The sequence below is a fragment of the Paecilomyces variotii genome, assembly GCF_004022145.1.
Source record: "Paecilomyces variotii strain CBS 101075 chromosome Unknown C8Q69scaffold_8, whole genome shotgun sequence".
In the NCBI taxonomy this organism is placed as follows: Eukaryota; Fungi; Ascomycota; class Eurotiomycetes; order Eurotiales; family Thermoascaceae; genus Paecilomyces; species Paecilomyces variotii.
The window spans coordinates 1344587-1361548 of record NW_021167147.1 but is presented as its reverse complement, the minus strand read 5'-3'; the positions used below and the strand labels follow the sequence as shown (position 1 = coordinate 1361548).

The window sequence follows — 16962 nt, the reverse complement described above, 5'->3', positions numbered from 1 at the left end:
CGGCAACGCTTAGCGCGCCCGTTTTCGCGCGCTTCCGCGCAGATATATCGGGCATCCAACCGGACTTCACGACAAGCAAACGTCAAAGGAATGGGTCAACAGACACGTTCTGCGATGGCGCAGGGCCACGATTCTCGTCCTACTGTGAGCGATTTCCAGGAAGACAATCGGTGGGTGAGTCTCGCAAAAGCCCACTGGCTCAAGCCGTCGAAGGCCCGCAAGGCCAAGCAGGATGTCATCAAGGAGCTATGGGAGCCGTTGGAGGCTGAAGCCTTTTCTCTACGCTCTCTCCTGATCTTAGAGAACCTTCATGTGTTGGAGAAGTGAGTTAATTTATCCGTCGTTAGTATGCGACAGCTGCTAACCTGGTCCAGGTTCCTTTGGCCAACATATAATGAAGATGCATCAAATTATCATGTTCTGCTTATTGCTATCATTGTCAGCGTCAAGCAGCGTGAGCATCTGCCTATATGGGGTAAGATTGAAATTGCCTGGCTCTCGACACATCATAACTAACTTACCATCCTAGAGCATTTCTCGGACCGTGCCGATGACTTCTCCAGCCTTTTTCGCCGTGTCTTATCCATGAGCCTTGATCAATCGCTACCGACGACCTCCCGTTTGGCGCTTCTCTCGTTTATTATAAGCAGTTTTCAATCTCTCGAAAATAATATGCTCCGCAAAGAATGCGCCCCACTCGTTTCTATCTCAATATGGCATAACCTCTCATCAGACGACAAGAGAGAGCGGCTGCTGGAAACGGTGCCCACGTTGAAGAAGGCCTGGCGGGCAGCTGGAAAACGCTATGAAGCTGCAGACGATGCCACAAAAGCAAGAATCCGATTCGAGCGATCATGGCTTTATACCATGGTGTTGGATTTTATCCAGAAAGTGAACAGTATTGAAAAAGATCGGCCTGAGAATCTACGTTATTGCGAACGCTTTCTCGAATTACTTGTTGATCTCGATAGTCAGCTCCCAACAAGGCGCTATGTTAACACGCTCTTGAAAGACCTAAACCTCTTACCTATCATTCGCCTTTCGCACCTTTACCAAGTCGAGGAGAATGCGCTGTTTCGAGATTTCTACACGCTTCTCAAGCATTTCATGAATTTCGCGATCAACGATTACACAGGCGAGCCTCTCTCGACACAAGCTGTCTATGACGCTCACTGCCAAGAGCTAGCACGACTACAGCGGGTTGCCATCAAACATTTCAAGGAAAAACTGACCATTCTGGCACTATCAAACTACGGGAGTATCGATCAACGAACTGAACTCGAGGGCCACCTGGCTGCTTTAGAGGATTCTGAACTTTCGAGTTTGTGCTCTCATCTCGGGTTTCGGACTATCTATCCAAAGCAGGCTCAAATTGGCCCTGGTAGACGTCTTTTCCTGGAGATCCTCTTGTCCTCCTTCGAGCGCAAGCAGTCCTTCCAGGAATACGCAGCTCAGCTGAGCATTGTACCGACAGAAGAGAACCTGTATGAGCCGTCTCTCTTGCGGAACGAGACATATGATGGCTCAACGCCTTTGGCTATCCCAAAGCTTAACCTTCAGTATCTCAGTTTAGGTGACTTCCTTTGGCGCTCATTTCTTCTCTATAGGTCTGAAGCTTTCTTCGAGATTCGCAAGGATATGGAAGCTATTGTGAAACGTCTCCAGCCGCGAATGGACAGAGAAAGTGGCAACGTCTCATTTGGTGGCTTTTCTCGAATGGCGATTCCTATCTCTAAGCCCGCGATAATTGAGGTGGCACCCCCCAAAGTCGGGTCTACGAGGCCTGCCTTTGTCAGGGCTGAAATAGCTATCGAAGTGGGCCGCCTCGGGGACAATATCAGAAAGGAATGGGAGTCTCTTCGTCCCGATGATACTGTCTTCTTGCTCGCTATACAAACGGGACACCCACGGACTCTGGCACTAGGCGGTGCACGAGACAGAAGTGCGGCAGAAGGCCCCCGGCTTATGTACCTCCGTACAGCTGAGATTGTTCAAGTTCTCGATGAGAATGGTCGCCCGCTGCGTGAACCTCAACAGGGCAATACGAATGGACACACTTACAGGCCCCGTCTTAGGAGACTCCTTGTCAACCTGGATGCGGAAGCTTTTAAGAGGGACACTGACGCACAAGCCAAGGGAAAGCAGGATATATATCCTCTGATCAATGTCATCGCCCGTAGGAGAGGAAGAGAGAACAACTTCAGACCTATTCTACAAACCATGCAGCAGCTCGCCGTCTCTGATATAGCGCTCCCATCCTGGATCCAGGAGATCTTCCTTGGATATGGAGATCCAGCTGGGGCACAATATACACAATTGCCTAACAGAGCCAAATCGGTCGATTTCCGCGATACATTTTTGGACTGGCAACATTTGGTGGAGAGTTTCCCCGGAATGACTATCGAGCCTTCGGGTAACGAGACGTCCAGCTTCGGTCCACCTTACGTGCTGGAGAGCGTCAGCGAGCAGCCTCAAACAAAGCCCTCCAAGAAGAGACGAAGAGGTCATGTCCAGGAAGTTCAAGCAGCGCCCCCATCAGTTCACGTGTCAACCTATAAACCACCAAACCCTGGTCCATACCCTGTCGACGCTCCAAAACTGAACACAATCCGCTTTACGCCAGCTCAAGTAGAAGCTATCGCTTCCGGTACCCAGCCTGGTCTCTCTGTGATTGTCGGTCCTCCTGGAACTGGTAAAACGGATGTCACGACACAAATAATCAATAATATCTACCACAACTTCCCTCAGGAACGTACATTACTCATCGCGCATAGCAACCAGGCACTCAATCAATTATTCCAGAAGATTGTCGCTCTTGACATAGATGAGCGTCATCTTCTGCGACTTGGTCATGGTGAAGAAGAGTTGGAGACGGAGTCAAATTACAGCAAGTTTGGAAGAGTAGAGTCGTTTCTGGAGAACCGTGTGCAGTATCTTGCAGAAGTGGACCGTCTTGCAGCATCTATTGGCGCTCAGGGTGCACATGGAAGCACTTGCGAGACCGCCGGATACTTTAATACGGTCTATATACAGCCTGCCTGGGCTAAGTTCTGGGACGAAGCACACTCAGATGACGCTTCTGTTGACGATATAATCCAAGCGTTCCCTTTCCATTCCTATTTTTCGAACGCTCCGCATCCTGTTTTTGATCCGACAGCTCCCAAAGAAGTCATTCTGGACGTCGCGGCGGGTTGCCAAAGACATATTGATAAGATATTCTCTGAGCTGGAGGACATCCGTCCTTTTGAGATTTTGAGACAACCTCGAGACAAGGCAAACTACTTGTTACTCAAAGAAGCGAGGATAATCGCCATGACTTCAACGCATGCTGCGATGCGGCGGCAAGAAATCGCTGACCTTGGGTTCCGTTATGATAACGTCGTGATGGAGGAGGCAGCCCAGATAACGGAAATCGAAAGTTTCATTCCCTGTGCTCTTCAAAACATGAGGAACGGAGAGCTTCCTCTAAAGCGAGTTGTACTTTGCGGTGACCATTACCAAAATTCGCCTATTGTTCAGAACATGGCATTCCGTCAGTATGCCAATTTTGAACAAAGTCTCTTCTTAAGACTGGTGAGACTTGGCGTGCCTGTGGTCACTCTCGACCAGCAAGGAAGAGCGAGACCCAGTATCGCAGAACTATTCAAGTGGCGGTATAAGAAGCTTGGAAATCTGCCAGTTGTTGAAACCGCGCAGGAATTCAAATTGGCCAATGCTGGCTTTCAGTTTGATTATCAGTTCATCAATGTCCCTGACTACCAGGGCGTTGGTGAGAGAGAGCCTTCTCCTCATTTCATACAGAACCTAGGTGAAGCAGAGTACGCCGTGGCGATTTACCAGTACATGCGTCTCCTAGGATATCCGGCATCCAAGATCTCAATTCTCACCACCTATGCCGGCCAGAGGGCGTTGATAATGGATGTCCTGAATCACCGTTGCGCCAAGAACTCTTTGATCGGTATGCCCAAGATAGTTACGACTGTGGACAAATATCAGGGCGAGCAGAATGACTGTAAGTGATGTTTGTATTTTCTTCAATGCCTCATAACTAATCTATGACCTAGATGTTATTCTCTCCCTCACAAGAACCAAGACAGTCGGCTATCTCCGTGATGTCCGTCGTCTCACCGTTGCTCTATCTCGGGCACGGCTTGGTTTGTATGTCCTTGGGCGGCGAGAGGTCTTTGAGTCCTGCTTGGAGCTCAAACCAGCATTTGATCTCCTTTTCCAGCGTCCAGACAAGCTGATGCTTGTCCCCGGGGAGATGTACCCAACCGCTCGCACCCTAGACGAGAGCGTGGAGGGCACTCCCATGGAAAGCACCGAGCATCTTGGGCAGTATGTGTTCGAGATGACGCAAGCCAAGATCAAAGCGATGGGTGCGGAAGGTGTTGTCGTTGATGATGTTGGGTTGGACGGCGATGCTACTATCGAGGATGAGACCATGGTGGGAATGGAGGAGGAAGAAGATCCGCTGCATGAGAATTCAATCCTCTGAATGGGGCACTCATCTTCCTGCATTAAAAGCTAAGACATCTACTTGTCAGACGATGGAGTAGGATAGTTATGTTTTTTATTCTTTTCAAGAGGACACAGCACGCTTTTGTGTTTGTGATAGATGTTTATGCGCATCAGGCAAGACTTGTCAGACGATGGAGTAGGATAGTTATGTTTTTTATTCTTTTCAAGAGGACACAGCACGCTTTTGTGTTTGTGATAGATGTTTATGCGCATCAGGCAAGAACAAATGCACGTGTTAACGACCATCTTTGCTTTACATTGAGTAGATACGGAGAGTATATGGAAGCTTTCCAACATACGTCGTTAGTTCCAGAGCAAATCGTCTAGCACGTCATACAGTACAATCCCCTTCCCTGGAAGTTCATCGTGTGCTCAAACCGTACAATACACATAATACCATCTTCTTTCTGAATTCTATAGCAGCTTGGCTGGGAGATATGAAGAATAGACCGAATCTAACTTATATATCATTCTAGCGCTATTCTTACTTTATAACGTCTTTAGAAAGAAAAAAATTACTTCGACTCTTTCTTCGGGTTGAGTTCCTCCACAATGTTCTGCGGGTCCTTGTGAGCCAGGGCGATGTACCTAGGTTTTGAATTTTGATTAGCCAAGAGTTGTGCCTTGTATCAGCGCGCTGAACATTTCTGGGCAACCAATTATGTCAAGATACTTCAACAAGGGAAGACCTACTTTGTGTGGCTGCCTCTAGCGAAGAGCTCATTCTTCTCGTTCCTGAACTGTATCGATGTGAAGGCGAGGGTCTTGCCGACTGAAATTCATGCAAAACAAATATTGTTAGCTCTAGTTTTTGAACAAGTCACATTCTTTCGACCGGAGAATAGGACTTTAATCCAAACCGAAGCCGGCTATTTTGGGCGCAGCAACAAGGGGAAACTTACACTTATCACAGCTGGCCTCCTGCAACGCAAGTTAGTAAAATAGTCATGCTGCCAGCGGTATTCTTTATATTTCATTAATAACAAGTGTAAAAAGTGGTAAAAGCTTACAGCAAGAACCTTGTCACCTATCTTACCACCCGAGCTAAGATAGGTAACTGTCGATTCGATCATTAGTACATGCAAAGAGGGTCTGATTCAGGGTGTCATATGCACACCATTGAGGTCAGTGGAAACACCTGTAGCAAAGAGACCTCTCGAAGCTACAGCGAGGGAACCGCCAAGATCAACTACGGCCAGTTAATGAACAAGCAAAGCTCCAAAGAGGGAGGTCTGGTGATACGTACCCATACTGGCGATTGTACCGCCATGTAGGATATTGAGACGGTTCTGTGTATTGTATTAGGTATAAAGTAATCACAGGAGTTTATAAATTTCGACAAAATATGATGAAAGGGGGCAAATTGAGCTGTAAGATCCGGCAGACAATGTTGAATTCAATCTTCGCCGGCAGGGGGGCCAGCATCAGGTCTATCTGGGGCAACATGCCCCGTGAAGACTTGAAACAAATTTCAATTAATTGACTCACCGTATGCTCTTTCTTAACATCTAGCTCGAAGTTCACAACGCCCGGTCTGGCAGCAGTGACACGGAGCTATTTAGTAAATTCATGGTCAGTGACTATTCTAGATAAAATCATGGGCGCATTTTGCAGAAAATAACAAAACTGGCCCATCATTCTGAGGAAATCAGGCTCGGAACTCACACCATCCAGAAGCCTATACCAAGGTGACCGTGTGGTCAGTATCAATTGCAGGAATCCAGGCCGTTCCCATATTGACCTACCTCGGCTCTAGGCCCGAAGTAGCCCGGAAGGACTCCCAAACCTGATCCCAGAGTTAACAGCTGATCTTCTCGGCAGATTTATGACAAGTAACAGCGATAATACTTACAGATTTTACAAATCTCAATGCAGTCATTTTGCCAAACCAGTCGATTGTTGCAACGAGCGATCAACGTATTACTAGTTAGTAGTAGGTCATGTTGACCTCGGGAACGGTACAAGATGACGGAATGCGTCTATGGTCACTCTAGACGTCCGGACCAGCTCCAGCCTTATCTTACTATCGAAGACATAGCGGCATAGTTTAAACTGCGAGTGTTCGACTCCGCGACATGAGAGCCAGGTGACAGTAGCTGGACGGCACAGTTGCCTCCGCGGACTTGCAAAAATGCCGGCGACATCTTCTCGCTCGTTCGACTACCTCGAGAGTCTTCCGGGGACGGTCTTTTACAAATTATACCAGCAGCCATCTACGGCACTTGCGATTTTCAGGCGCATGTTGCCTGATCTGGGTATGCGCTCGTTGAGTATCTTTACTCCTTCGAAGCTTGCACTAATCAGACACCAGCAAAATGCTTTGTTATGGCACTGCTTTACATGAAGGATCCACTCCCAGCGGCCGATCTGGAGCTATGGGTCAAACCTGACAGCAAGAAGTGAGGATAATTACAGATGTTCCGTGGTGTAGGAATAGCATTTGGTTGACTGGTTTAATAAACGAAAGGGAGCGAGATCATGCGTTATCAATTCTAGGAAGACTACATATCCTTTCGAATACGACCACATCTGATCATGTCAGAGCGTACATGGTGACGAACCCTTTCGCCTCATCCCTTCGACAGGCCCTCACGGGAGGTGACAGCATCCGGTCCTTCGGCGTGCCGACCACGACTCCAGATCCAAACCCCGTTTCAGTGGCCGGTCTCGATGAATACGCAAGGCGACAGTGGGAAGGTGTCCTTGGATATATGGTGGGAACCAGCGGAGTGGGCGTACAACCACCCGTCAACCTGAGCAAAGGAGTGAAACAACTTCTACAGGCAGGCCATCTGGTCGAAATACGAGATCGTCGAGTGGAAATCACTCAAGATGGATTTGCTTTCGTCTTGCAAGAAGTGAATACCCAAGTCTGGCATATCTTGATTCTGTATGTCGAGAGCGCAGAAGCCATTGGAATGGACCCCGTGGAGGTCCTGTCATTCCTCTTTCTTCTCAGCAGTCTCGAACTGGGCCAGTCATATGAGAAAGCGCACCTCTCATCGACCCAACTGCGGACATTGACCGACCTCACCGACTTCGGAATCATATACCAACACTCTCCCATCGCGGAAGCAACTCGCTTCTATCCGACCCGTCTGGCAACAACTCTCACCTCAGACTCGAGTGCGCTGAACAATGCCATCTCGGGAGCACTTACCACATCTCCAGGTGTTCCCAGCGAAACCAGCTCTGGTTTCATCATCATCGAAACCAACTACCGCCTATACGCCTATACCTCGTCACCTCTCCAGATCTCCCTCATTGCACTCTTCACCACCCTCAAGTACCGCTTTCCCAACCTCATTACAGGAAAGATCACTCGACAGTCGGTGCGCCGTGCTGTGGAGATGGGTATCACAGCTGACCAGATCATCTCGTATCTGGCGACCCATGCACATCCGCAGATGCGCAAGCACAATGCCACCAAATCCACTTCCAATACGGCGGGACTGCCACCGTCAGTGCTGCCACCTACTGTGGTCGATCAAATCCGATTATGGCAGCTGGAGCGTGATCGTATAAAGGCCACTCCAGGGTTCCTTTTCAAGGACTTCGTCAGCCTCTCTGAATACGAGGCTCCATGTCGTTATGCAGAGGAGATCGGAGTTTTGGTGTGGAAGTCCGATAGGAAACGCATGTTCTTCGTCACTAGACACGAACAAGTTGCGGCTTTCTTAAGGAGCAGAAAATAAGGAATCGTTCATGAGTCGTGTATATTTTCCAAGGTCATGCATCTTACGGGAGTTTCAGGAACGACTTCCATGGCGTCAACGGTTTGCATTTCTCAAGACACTTGTACATTATTGAAAAGCATGGTTACTCTCATAGAAAATCAATCACAACAGAAATGTTCTCACCCGGACGAAAATTTGGTCTCCGCCAGTCCCGCCAGCTCCCATACATCGTGATTAACTGACACAAACTCAACAAGGTCACTGGTCCCTCAGAATACACAAATACAACGGAGAAAGTTAGTGCCTTGTAACGAAGGTTCTCCTGGTTCCCTCTAACACATTCCCACGACTGTCCTAGATTCTCTTGCTCGAGGGTCGACGACCGTCCCCCTTCGGAACGTTTCCTTCCGGAATGTTTGCCTTGGAGCGAGCAACATTATCTAGCCTCCACCGACGACGATAGTCATCAGATAGCCACTCGGTCCACTCGTCACCAGAACTGGATATGTATTCGTCTCGGAAATGTCGCAGCGATTCCCTGGCTTCCTTGGTGGCACACATTCTCTCAAGAAGAATAAAGACACGACAGGTACGGATATCACCCAGATACTCGTCCAAACATTCAGGTGGCCGTGAAATTCCGGTGTCTGTCTTTATCCATGTTAACAGGTCCGGCGAGTCGAAGGAATCGGTGAAGTAGAAGCCACTGCTCAAGGTCATGAAGCGACCTAACCACCATTCCTCTTCCTTGGCCTCATAAACCTGGTTTCCACAGTTAAATTGTATATTCTGGGAGAAAAATTAAGATTGTTGGACAAGGCGTCTTTACTTACCATCTTCTCTGACTTCTCCTCGTCTTCAATTTCCTGCTTTGCTCCCTCGAGGATACTAGATCCGACCTCATATGCTTCAAAATCTCGAGATGTAGCATCTATCACATCGGATTTCCGTGGTCTCTTCGGCTCTTCGTCTTCAATTTCACCTTTGGACAGGCGCGTAGCCTTGAGTATTTCGACGATCTCTGCGTGTTCGTTACCATTCTGCGGTTTGTCGTGGCCATTCCTGTCTGAAACGTCTGAAATTCGCGGCACTTTACTCATGATCCTTTTTCCTGATGGAATTTGCTTGGCTTTCTGAGGTTGAGCAAAGCTATTAAAAGTTTGGCTCCGTGGCATAGGCGGACCCAGAGGTCCAAGAAGCTGCCTTTGTGCAATACTGGACACTCTAACGTTGGATTGTCTTCGGTCTGTCTGTACAGCAATCCGTCCAGTAACATTTCTACCAGGGGATGTAACTGCAAGGTACGGCTCTGCAGGGTCCTTCCGATTTCCATGTGGCACTGCTGTTGTTGACAGCTTCCTAGTGGAGTTACTAGGCAAACTGGTATGCGGCAAGGATCCACGACGAGATGTCTGGACAGACGACAAACCGGTAGACAATGACTTTGACGCAGGAAGAGACATCCTCATGTTCGTGGTTCGCTTTTCGGGAGAAGCAATGGGAGTGTTGTGTCCTGATGACCTAGGAAGCCGACTCGTCCGTCTAGCTGCCTGCTGGTTCTTGGGCGGGCTGGAGGTCACTTCTTTGATCTCCTTTCCATCTATTCCTCCTCTCAGGTTCTCCTGTCGCTGCAGTGGTTGCTTAAAGAGGCCCTCTTTCTCCATATCCACTACCATGGCTGCGACGCAATGGTCCTTACCCTCATCTACTTTCTCTGAAGCGGATGTGTTCATGGTGCCTGGACCCTGACACTGAGCTGCCTTGGAGGGACCAAGAGCTGCTGAAGAGGTCTTCGTCGGCGTCGGAATTCTCGAGGGTTTCTCCTTCTGTTGGCCTGCCTTTCCTCGAATCTTAGGCAACCGTGACGACGTAGCGATCGGATCAGACGACGGTGAAGAAGAAGGTACCTCAGGAAGAGAGAGCTGCGACGTTTCATTCTCTTCATGTATTTCTTGTTGTTCTTCCCTTAGAGGAGTTTGAACAGTATTGATATGAGAAGCAGAAGAATAATAAGAGGAGGAGGAAGAAGAAGGAGAAGAAACTATATCGTCTGAAGGAGGGGGGAGCTTGACCCAAGAAGACGAGGAAGTGGCAGTCTTTGCGGATGAGGTGCGCTTTCCTCCATTGTTTCCCATATTATGCCCATCGCTTTTGCGTGAGCCGTTATCGTCACGACGACTGAAAGCGTGTTTGACCAAGCTTTGGACAGATTCAGTAAGGGACCGTCGCCGAGAAGGCTTCTCGCAACTATCTTTCTCCTTCTCTTTTTCCTTCTTTAGTGGTCGTGAAGAACCAATCTTAGGAGACATGCGGAATCCCGATTTCAGCTTCATATTGAAGATGCTTTTGATAGACAAAGATTTTTGTTACAAATAAGTAATAGCGTGTAAGATAGTGCAAGTGAAGTTGCAGGATGAGTTAGTGTTGGATGTGATGGAAAGAGAAAGCTTTGTTATTATTCTGGCTAGTTATTTATACCCCCTCGATCGAAGTAGATGGCAGATTCCACGGCGGCCTCCCACTATAGAAAAAATAACATGGGAGGATTTTGCCTACTATTCCCTATAAACAATGGTTATTTCCATCAAAAAGGGGTGTTTCCTTCCATATTTCACAGCCAATGAGCGACAAGGTTCAAGTCACCTCTACATGTTAAGATATCTTTCAGCGGAGCCATGGTAACTTTTCTCCTAAGAGTGGTACGTCGATGCGACTTATCCTGTTCCCAATCGGCATTGTCTGCTCCTTTGTGGCATAGGTATCAGCTATATATCCATGGTTCAAGGCAAGGGAATCTGCTGACGGAAAGCCTAAGTTTGCTCCATTCTCCTAAATATCTTAGAATATTAGGTCAGTGGACTTAATAACTTAATGTTTTTTTAGTAGCGCAACGATCTAGCTCCTAGAATTTACCTCAGAAGCTAGTTTTCAACAATGATTGGAATGATATTACTATTAGATAGTACAAAATCTTTAAGGCAGCAGCCAAAGACTATAGACAATTGTTTAAAGCTTAATGAGCACGTATTGCTACTTATTTATACTCCGTGAGCGCAAATCAGTCAATAGCTATATAGAACCGTATAAAAGCGCGCGGGATAAAAAAGGGAAATTTGACATCTCCTGTAATATTATAGATGACTATATCTTTCTTTAACAGTTCTAATAGCCTTTTATGCGGTACTTATATCTTGTCTTATCTGGTAAAGAGGATCCAACGAGTTATAAAACAGTTTTACTATTTCCAATACTGCATATTGTAGGAAGATTCTTTTCTTCTTCTTCTCTTTCTGATACAGTTTAGAGATATAGTAGCTCAAGGTGCTAGAGCGGGGTAGTTTGCTCAGTTGTCTTAGTGAATTTAACTAGGTAGCTAAGTGACTGTAAGTACTCCTCCGACTGAGGATAAGAACTTGGCCTTCTTACCACCTTCAAACCTGACCTTTGACAGAGTCAAGTCATCATCAGGGGTTCGACCCCGCCAGTTCCTTTACAAATGGTAGCATGTCCAATGTCATCCAGGTGTACAATCATGGCCAGCCCGTGGAGATACCGCAAGACATTATCCCTCTGGGAAGGTCTAGAAGCAGATTGAGGTCAAAGCATCGTCTGCTAGCGTGAGTGTCATATATCCAGGCCCATCGATTCCTCAGTTGTAATTACGGGAACTACTATCGTTGGGATACCTCTTATACATCTTATGTATCCGTCCTACCGTATCGAGCTCCTCAAACGACTGACCTGCAATCATGTCGGGTGCGAACCCTGACGTCGGAAACGGGTCAAGCCTCCGGCAATTCCTGAAGGATATTCATCCTTGATACCTAGTTAACGCCAAATTGCGTGACGAAAGAAACACCGCGAGTTATAGCAGTTCATCCTACTTTTCTATTATATCGATTGCATCTTCCACAATTTCAGATCTTATTTTTCTAGGAGAAAGTTGACCTTTTGCAGAATGCACTATTTTGCAGCGTGAACTCGACTACATTAAACCTTATCAAGACGGACTACACGAGGCATAGAAGGGAAAGAACTTAGTGATAATAAATACCGAAAAGAGCTCAATGCGGTATTGAAGACTTCTGCGTCAAATATAAGGACGCAAATCTGATAAGACGATAGCGACGCTTGCTCGAAGAAGACCTCAAATATAAGGCTGAGAAAAATAAGCGAAACAAGACCGACAGCTAAGCACTGGACAGATCTTTCCTTAAGCGTGCCAGACAGAGAAAACTGATATTCGATTCAAGTATATTTAGGAGAGATATCGTCAACTACTATGCTGCTTCGCGAGAGGGCAATACCGTCCTATATTGTCACTTGCTTGGGTGGATGGAGGCTGAGCTAGTTAAAGCAGCTCATTTGGTGCCCAAATCCCTAACGGGAGAAGAAACGTCGTATATCTTCGGAGTGGATGAGTTTATTCGGTTCGACCCTCGCAATGGTATCACGCTGAACAAGAAGATCGAAGCCGCACTGGACAACGGAACGATTGTAATTATTCCAGTGCCAGGCACAACAACGAAGTGGAAGTGTATTCTTGTCGACGAAAAGTTGCGGAAGGAGACTTGTGTCACACTCCGTGGCCAAGTGAAGTGGGAAGAACTCGATAACAAGGGACTCGCGTTCCTGACCCAAAACCACCCGCAAGACGCTACTTATGATGTGGACCATACTCCTGTCTGTTGTGGAAGCCATTTGATGGTTCGGGCTACTCCTCGCTCCTGAATAGCGTGGGAAGAAAGACATGTCGCTTCTCTCCATTCACGTCTTCTTTATTCTCTTGCTAAATTGCCGATAACAGTCGGCTACAATTAATATCTCTCTTTCTATCCTCTCTCTGTCCCTCTATTTTCTCTTCCCCTCTTCTTGTCGCTAATCTGTTGCTGTATTCTTGTTTCTCCATCGCTGCTGTATTGCTTGGCCACCAGGAGACATCCGATGCTGCCATCATCCTGCCCTTCAGATATACGGACAATGTCGCTTAGAAGCTGCTTTTTTCTATACCTTTCTTCTCCAGGCCCTCGACAAAATAGTCGTTTATTCTATGCCCTTTATTTCCTACTATTTCTTACTTAAGAATGCTTAAAGTCTTTGATATTAAGAGCCTTCTGATTCTTCTTATGTGGTACATGATTAATGTCCACTTCTACATTAATACATAGTATCACTATATTCTCACTTCTCAAGAGAAGGTCTTAGGTCTATTCTGTTTTGCTATATTTTCCTTCTATTATAGCCTCTTCGATATTCAGTAGTCTAATACTCCTCCTGCCCTTATGTGATTTCTATCTCTTAGTCTTATTATCCCTCTTTTTTCTCTCCTCGGCCACCTCTCTTCGGACTCGTGCCCCTCTACCAGTAAGTGTCCCCTCCCTTCTGTGACGTTGTGGCCTTTGGCCAACAAGTATACAGCCTCCGCTGTGCCCCGTCTGCTTCTGAAGCAAAACAATAGCATCTTCTTCTGCCCGGTCGCAGTTATGCCCCCAAAGGATATGAGCGGAGCTGGTAAGTCCCCTTCCCATCCTGAGTCGGGGAGGTTCCGAGCTAACGTTCAGAAGTCGCTCCTCCTTCAACCCCCGCTGCACGTATCCGCTTTCCCCCTGCTGGAAGCCCCGAGGGTAAGTGATCCTGTCTCATCGAATTGTCCATCACTGACGTAGTAAATGTAGCGCCAATTCTGGTGCCCAGTGAAGCGAGTTCCGATGCAGACGTTTCTGAGTTGCTCCGCGAACTGCGCGGACTCCTTTTGGAGTTCCGTCGTGTTATCACGAGCGTGGAGGCCATGGGGTGTATACCTGCTACTCCTTAAGAAAACAGACTCTGGTTACGTGCTTTTCCTATACATTGGATTAGATACTGCTGTCAATAAGAAGGTGCGAGCATATATAAAAAATATCACCGTGGTATACTATGCCGCTCGCATATAAAAAATGCTATGCGTTATAGCTATCAATTGCAAAGACAGCATTATTTATATCTTTGCCTATTCCTAAAGCTGAGAATGTCCCTGCTCTATGCCTTTTAGTTATCGCCTTTAAAGCAGCTTTCAGCTACATTTTCTGGTCAATGCGTTGTTAGGACAGAGTACTTATGTGGCTTCGGCCATCTCTTTCCTTAGCCCCGCCATACCATGCAATAGCGCAGTTTGTGCACCCATAGTCCTCTCGTCGAAACCTTCTGCTAGGGTGATTCTACTCCTACTCTAGAGCAGCTCAAGGAGATAGATGCGCCTATCAGGGAGAAGAACCGTTTGAATCAAACCAAAAATCACAAGAATCTCAGCCAAATCCCACGGGAAACGATCATCCCGCCGAATTCTCTAAGGTCCCGGACTCCGTTACGGCGACGAAATCATCCCTTGCCGCCAATGACCGCTCCGAAGCTATTGTTGCCTATGATATATAATTAGTAACCGAAGACGAGATAATCGAAGAAAAAAGGAGATCAATGGGGTCCACCCTGGTGTTGCTCCTTATCAGTGAGTCCATAGAAATCCCAGATGAAATGGGCTCAACTAATATAATTAGAGTACGAACCAACCTTATCGTTGTTCAGTAAACACGCTACATATCTTGTATCGACCAGATACACAGTAGCAGCGCGCTTCCACGAGTGTTTCTCCAATTCCCTGGCCGCGCTCAAGGAGGCTGGATATTCTAGTGACTATCTAAATGGCAATCCGACTTCAGTGACCGCCGCCTACTGTAATTTCATTAAATGCTTAGCTGACGAGGTGCAAGAGAACACATAGAATCGATAAGGGATTTTGTGGTAAAGTCTTCTGCGAAAGTCTTTTTTGACCTGATACTGCATTCTCCTAATTATGTCGGCGTACGAAGGCGGTTAACTATTTACGTGGTAACCTGTCTTATAATTTGCTTATACTATGTTTACAGCATAATAAAACCTGCTAGCTGCTTTTAGATCCAGATTTATTGTGTAATTAGGAGATAAAAATGAGGGAATAGGGAGATAAGAAGAGTCGCGTCTAAAGTAGACCCAGAGCGAATTAACTTTGACAAAGCAGTGTAGTGTATTCATATGTACATACTTTAGGATTTAAATACTATGAGTTTTCAAAGAGTACTGGTGCCTGTTGTGTTTTCCTTTTCCAGTCCTCCGGTGCAGTTCCTTGGTTCCTTTCTTACAGTACATATCTACCAGCGGAATATAACTCCTAGGCCTCCGTCACTATGTTTCGTACCAGAAATAGAATTCCCAACCATGTTATATGTAATGAATGTCGAGTCAACCTTACGTCAAGTCACATACACAACACCTGCAGCCTGGATATGGTTGCCCCTTTAACTCTCTTTTCATCTCTCCTTATCTTCCTCTTCTACACACCTCAACAGTCTGCATTAGCCCTGCATCTTATCCGCTCGAGATTTTATTCCTTGATCATTTGATCTAAAGAAACAAATACTACTAAGAACTGACACACTTTCTTTACTTTATTCTCCTTCATAGACAAGCTGGATCTTTGTCTTCGCGTCATCGTCGGTCACTGTTCATTATTGTCATTATCTATTGAACAACAAAACGCAGAACCAAAAGATCGATTATTGAAAGATAAATCCAAAGATATAAACGCGAAGAAATAGCCAAAGAGGAATAATCAGTTTCTGAATATACCGTTCTTGACAGTGTCCCTGATACCTAGGTAGTTCTTAACACTTTGTCGCGTATATGCATCCATTCTGACTGTTCGATAGGCTTCTTAAAGACTAGTGTTACACTCATCTAAGCCATAACATCACACATTACACGATTTCATAAGATAACAGAAACATATCTTATTACCTACACGCGATAGATCAATCGCTCACCATGTGCAAACAATCTATGACCTTCTACGAATGGTGCCAGTGCCAGGAAGATATGGGCAAGACAAACTGTTCTGCGCGCATTCGAGGACGCTGCCCTGGCATCATGACAGAAACGGTTCGATTGCAATGCTTTTGTAGCCGACACGCAACCAGCTCTTGGGTTACAGAGAAAAAGGGACGCAAGGAAATTATAAAGACGGGGAGAGACAAGATTGCAAGACGATGGTGGTCAATATGGAAGTCTACAATGAGGAGGGGACTGTTGGGATTGCATTGATTGCTATCTTTTCCGGAGTTGGTTCAATTGTGGAGTTCTAGGTATTGTGCAATATTGGATTGGATCTGCGGGATAGAATGTTTCAATGTGATCAGATCATGTTACAGGATATTATAAGATCATCTTGATGACCTAACACTCTTGGCTTTTATTCCTGACTCGTAGGCCAAGATGCACCGATACACATGGTTAGCTTCATATCAAGCCTTATGTAGTGCTTGGACAGTATATGACAAAGGTTCCATGTGTAAAAGTCTGCACCAGTTCTGTAAACAGCTGTATTCAGGATGTCTTCATACTCAAGATACTGGTGTGTTGTCGAAGTACAGTAACTTTGTTGGTATGTATGAGGGCCGAGAAATCTCCGATATCAAACATACCAGTTTACAGCCCGTCAGACAGCATCGAATCAAAACCAGCAGCAAGAATGTATTTATGTTGATGTTGCCTGCGTAGGGCTGCACCAAGTGGAGAGCACGAGGGGAGCTTGGGCCGCAGACGCGACCCGCGCGCATCCCTTGTCCGCAAATGCCCCCCAAAAGGGTCCAACGGCGCCCATCTTTCTTTTGTTATGGATGCGCCTCCCCCTCATGTTCGTGTTGTCGTAACCATCAAGGCTTTTCACGAGGTGCGCCAGAGAGGACTCTGCTGG

The 16962-nt window shown here is 46.6% G+C and overlaps 6 protein-coding genes across 6 annotated transcripts; 4 read left to right on the top strand and 2 right to left on the bottom strand.

Annotated features, from left to right (window-relative positions):
• Positions 1 to 61: 61 nt before the first annotated feature.
• Positions 62 to 4766, top strand: C8Q69DRAFT_473347 (DEAD helicase superfamily protein). Its single transcript, XM_028631036.1, has 4 exons — positions 62 to 323; positions 375 to 475; positions 530 to 4012; positions 4065 to 4766. The coding sequence occupies exons 1-4, from the start codon at positions 91 to 93 to the stop codon at positions 4496 to 4498; spliced, it is 4251 nt and encodes a 1416-aa protein (XP_028483913.1). The 5' UTR covers positions 62 to 90; the 3' UTR covers positions 4499 to 4766.
• Positions 4767 to 4820: 54 nt separating this feature from the next.
• On the bottom strand, positions 4821 to 6490 carry C8Q69DRAFT_473342 (putative PaaI_thioesterase family protein). The gene is made up of 10 exons (XM_028631035.1): positions 6374 to 6490; positions 6267 to 6307; positions 6187 to 6199; positions 6010 to 6075; positions 5768 to 5810; positions 5639 to 5710; positions 5532 to 5578; positions 5424 to 5442; positions 5215 to 5293; positions 4821 to 5109 (listed from the first exon to the last, which is right to left on the bottom strand). Exons 1-10 carry the CDS (start codon positions 6398 to 6400, stop codon positions 5037 to 5039), a joined length of 480 nt encoding a protein of 159 aa, XP_028483912.1. The 5' UTR covers positions 6401 to 6490; the 3' UTR covers positions 4821 to 5036.
• An 80-nt stretch (positions 6491 to 6570) lies between these two features.
• C8Q69DRAFT_435172 (putative TFIIH and nucleotide excision repair factor 3 complexes subunit) lies at positions 6571 to 8216 on the top strand (the record flags this gene model as incomplete). The annotated part of the gene is made up of 3 exons (XM_028628544.1): positions 6571 to 6776; positions 6833 to 6920; positions 6959 to 8216. Exons 1-3 carry the CDS (start codon positions 6653 to 6655, stop codon positions 8214 to 8216), a joined length of 1470 nt encoding a protein of 489 aa, XP_028483911.1. The 5' UTR covers positions 6571 to 6652.
• Positions 8217 to 8552: 336 nt separating this feature from the next.
• C8Q69DRAFT_508608 (hypothetical protein) lies at positions 8553 to 10531 on the bottom strand (the record flags this gene model as incomplete). Its single annotated transcript, XM_028632996.1, has 2 exons — positions 8553 to 8960; positions 9032 to 10531. 2 exons carry the CDS (start codon positions 10529 to 10531, stop codon positions 8553 to 8555), a joined length of 1908 nt encoding a protein of 635 aa, XP_028483910.1.
• Positions 10532 to 11702: 1171 nt separating this feature from the next.
• On the top strand, positions 11703 to 13403 carry C8Q69DRAFT_499946 (hypothetical protein; the record flags this gene model as incomplete). Its single annotated transcript, XM_028632335.1, has 2 exons — positions 11703 to 11815; positions 12452 to 13403. The coding sequence occupies 2 exons, from the start codon at positions 11703 to 11705 to the stop codon at positions 12927 to 12929; spliced, it is 591 nt and encodes a 196-aa protein (XP_028483909.1). The 3' UTR covers positions 12930 to 13403.
• A 2161-nt stretch (positions 13404 to 15564) lies between these two features.
• Positions 15565 to 16419, top strand: C8Q69DRAFT_473326 (hypothetical protein). Its single transcript, XM_028631034.1, has 2 exons — positions 15565 to 15867; positions 15920 to 16419. The coding sequence occupies exon 2, from the start codon at positions 16035 to 16037 to the stop codon at positions 16308 to 16310; it is 276 nt and encodes a 91-aa protein (XP_028483908.1). The 5' UTR covers positions 15565 to 15867; positions 15920 to 16034; the 3' UTR covers positions 16311 to 16419.
• The last annotated feature ends 543 nt before the right edge of the window (positions 16420 to 16962 follow it).

Excerpts from the sequence above, each read along its gene's own strand:
- C8Q69DRAFT_473347 (XM_028631036.1), top strand. The coding sequence starts at position 91 with ATGGGTCAACAGACACGTTCTGCGATGGCGCAGGGCCACGATTCTCGT. Across the intron at positions 324-374 it reads AACCTTCATGTGTTGGAGAA|GTTCCTTTGGCCAACATATA; the intron begins GTGAGTTAATTT and ends AACCTGGTCCAG. Across the intron at positions 476-529 it reads TGAGCATCTGCCTATATGGG|AGCATTTCTCGGACCGTGCC; the intron begins GTAAGATTGAAA and ends TTACCATCCTAG.
- C8Q69DRAFT_473342 (XM_028631035.1), bottom strand. The coding sequence starts at position 6,400 with ATGACTGCATTGAGATTTGTAAAATCT. Across the intron at positions 5,811-6,009 it reads ATGTTAAGAAAGAGCATACG|AACCGTCTCAATATCCTACA; the intron begins GTGAGTCAATTA and ends TACAATACACAG. Across the intron at positions 5,110-5,214 it reads GCTAGAGGCAGCCACACAAA|GTACATCGCCCTGGCTCACA; the intron begins GTAGGTCTTCCC and ends TTCAAAACCTAG.
- C8Q69DRAFT_473326 (XM_028631034.1), top strand. The coding sequence starts at position 16,035 with ATGTGCAAACAATCTATGACCTTCTACGAATGGTGCCAGTGCCAGGAA.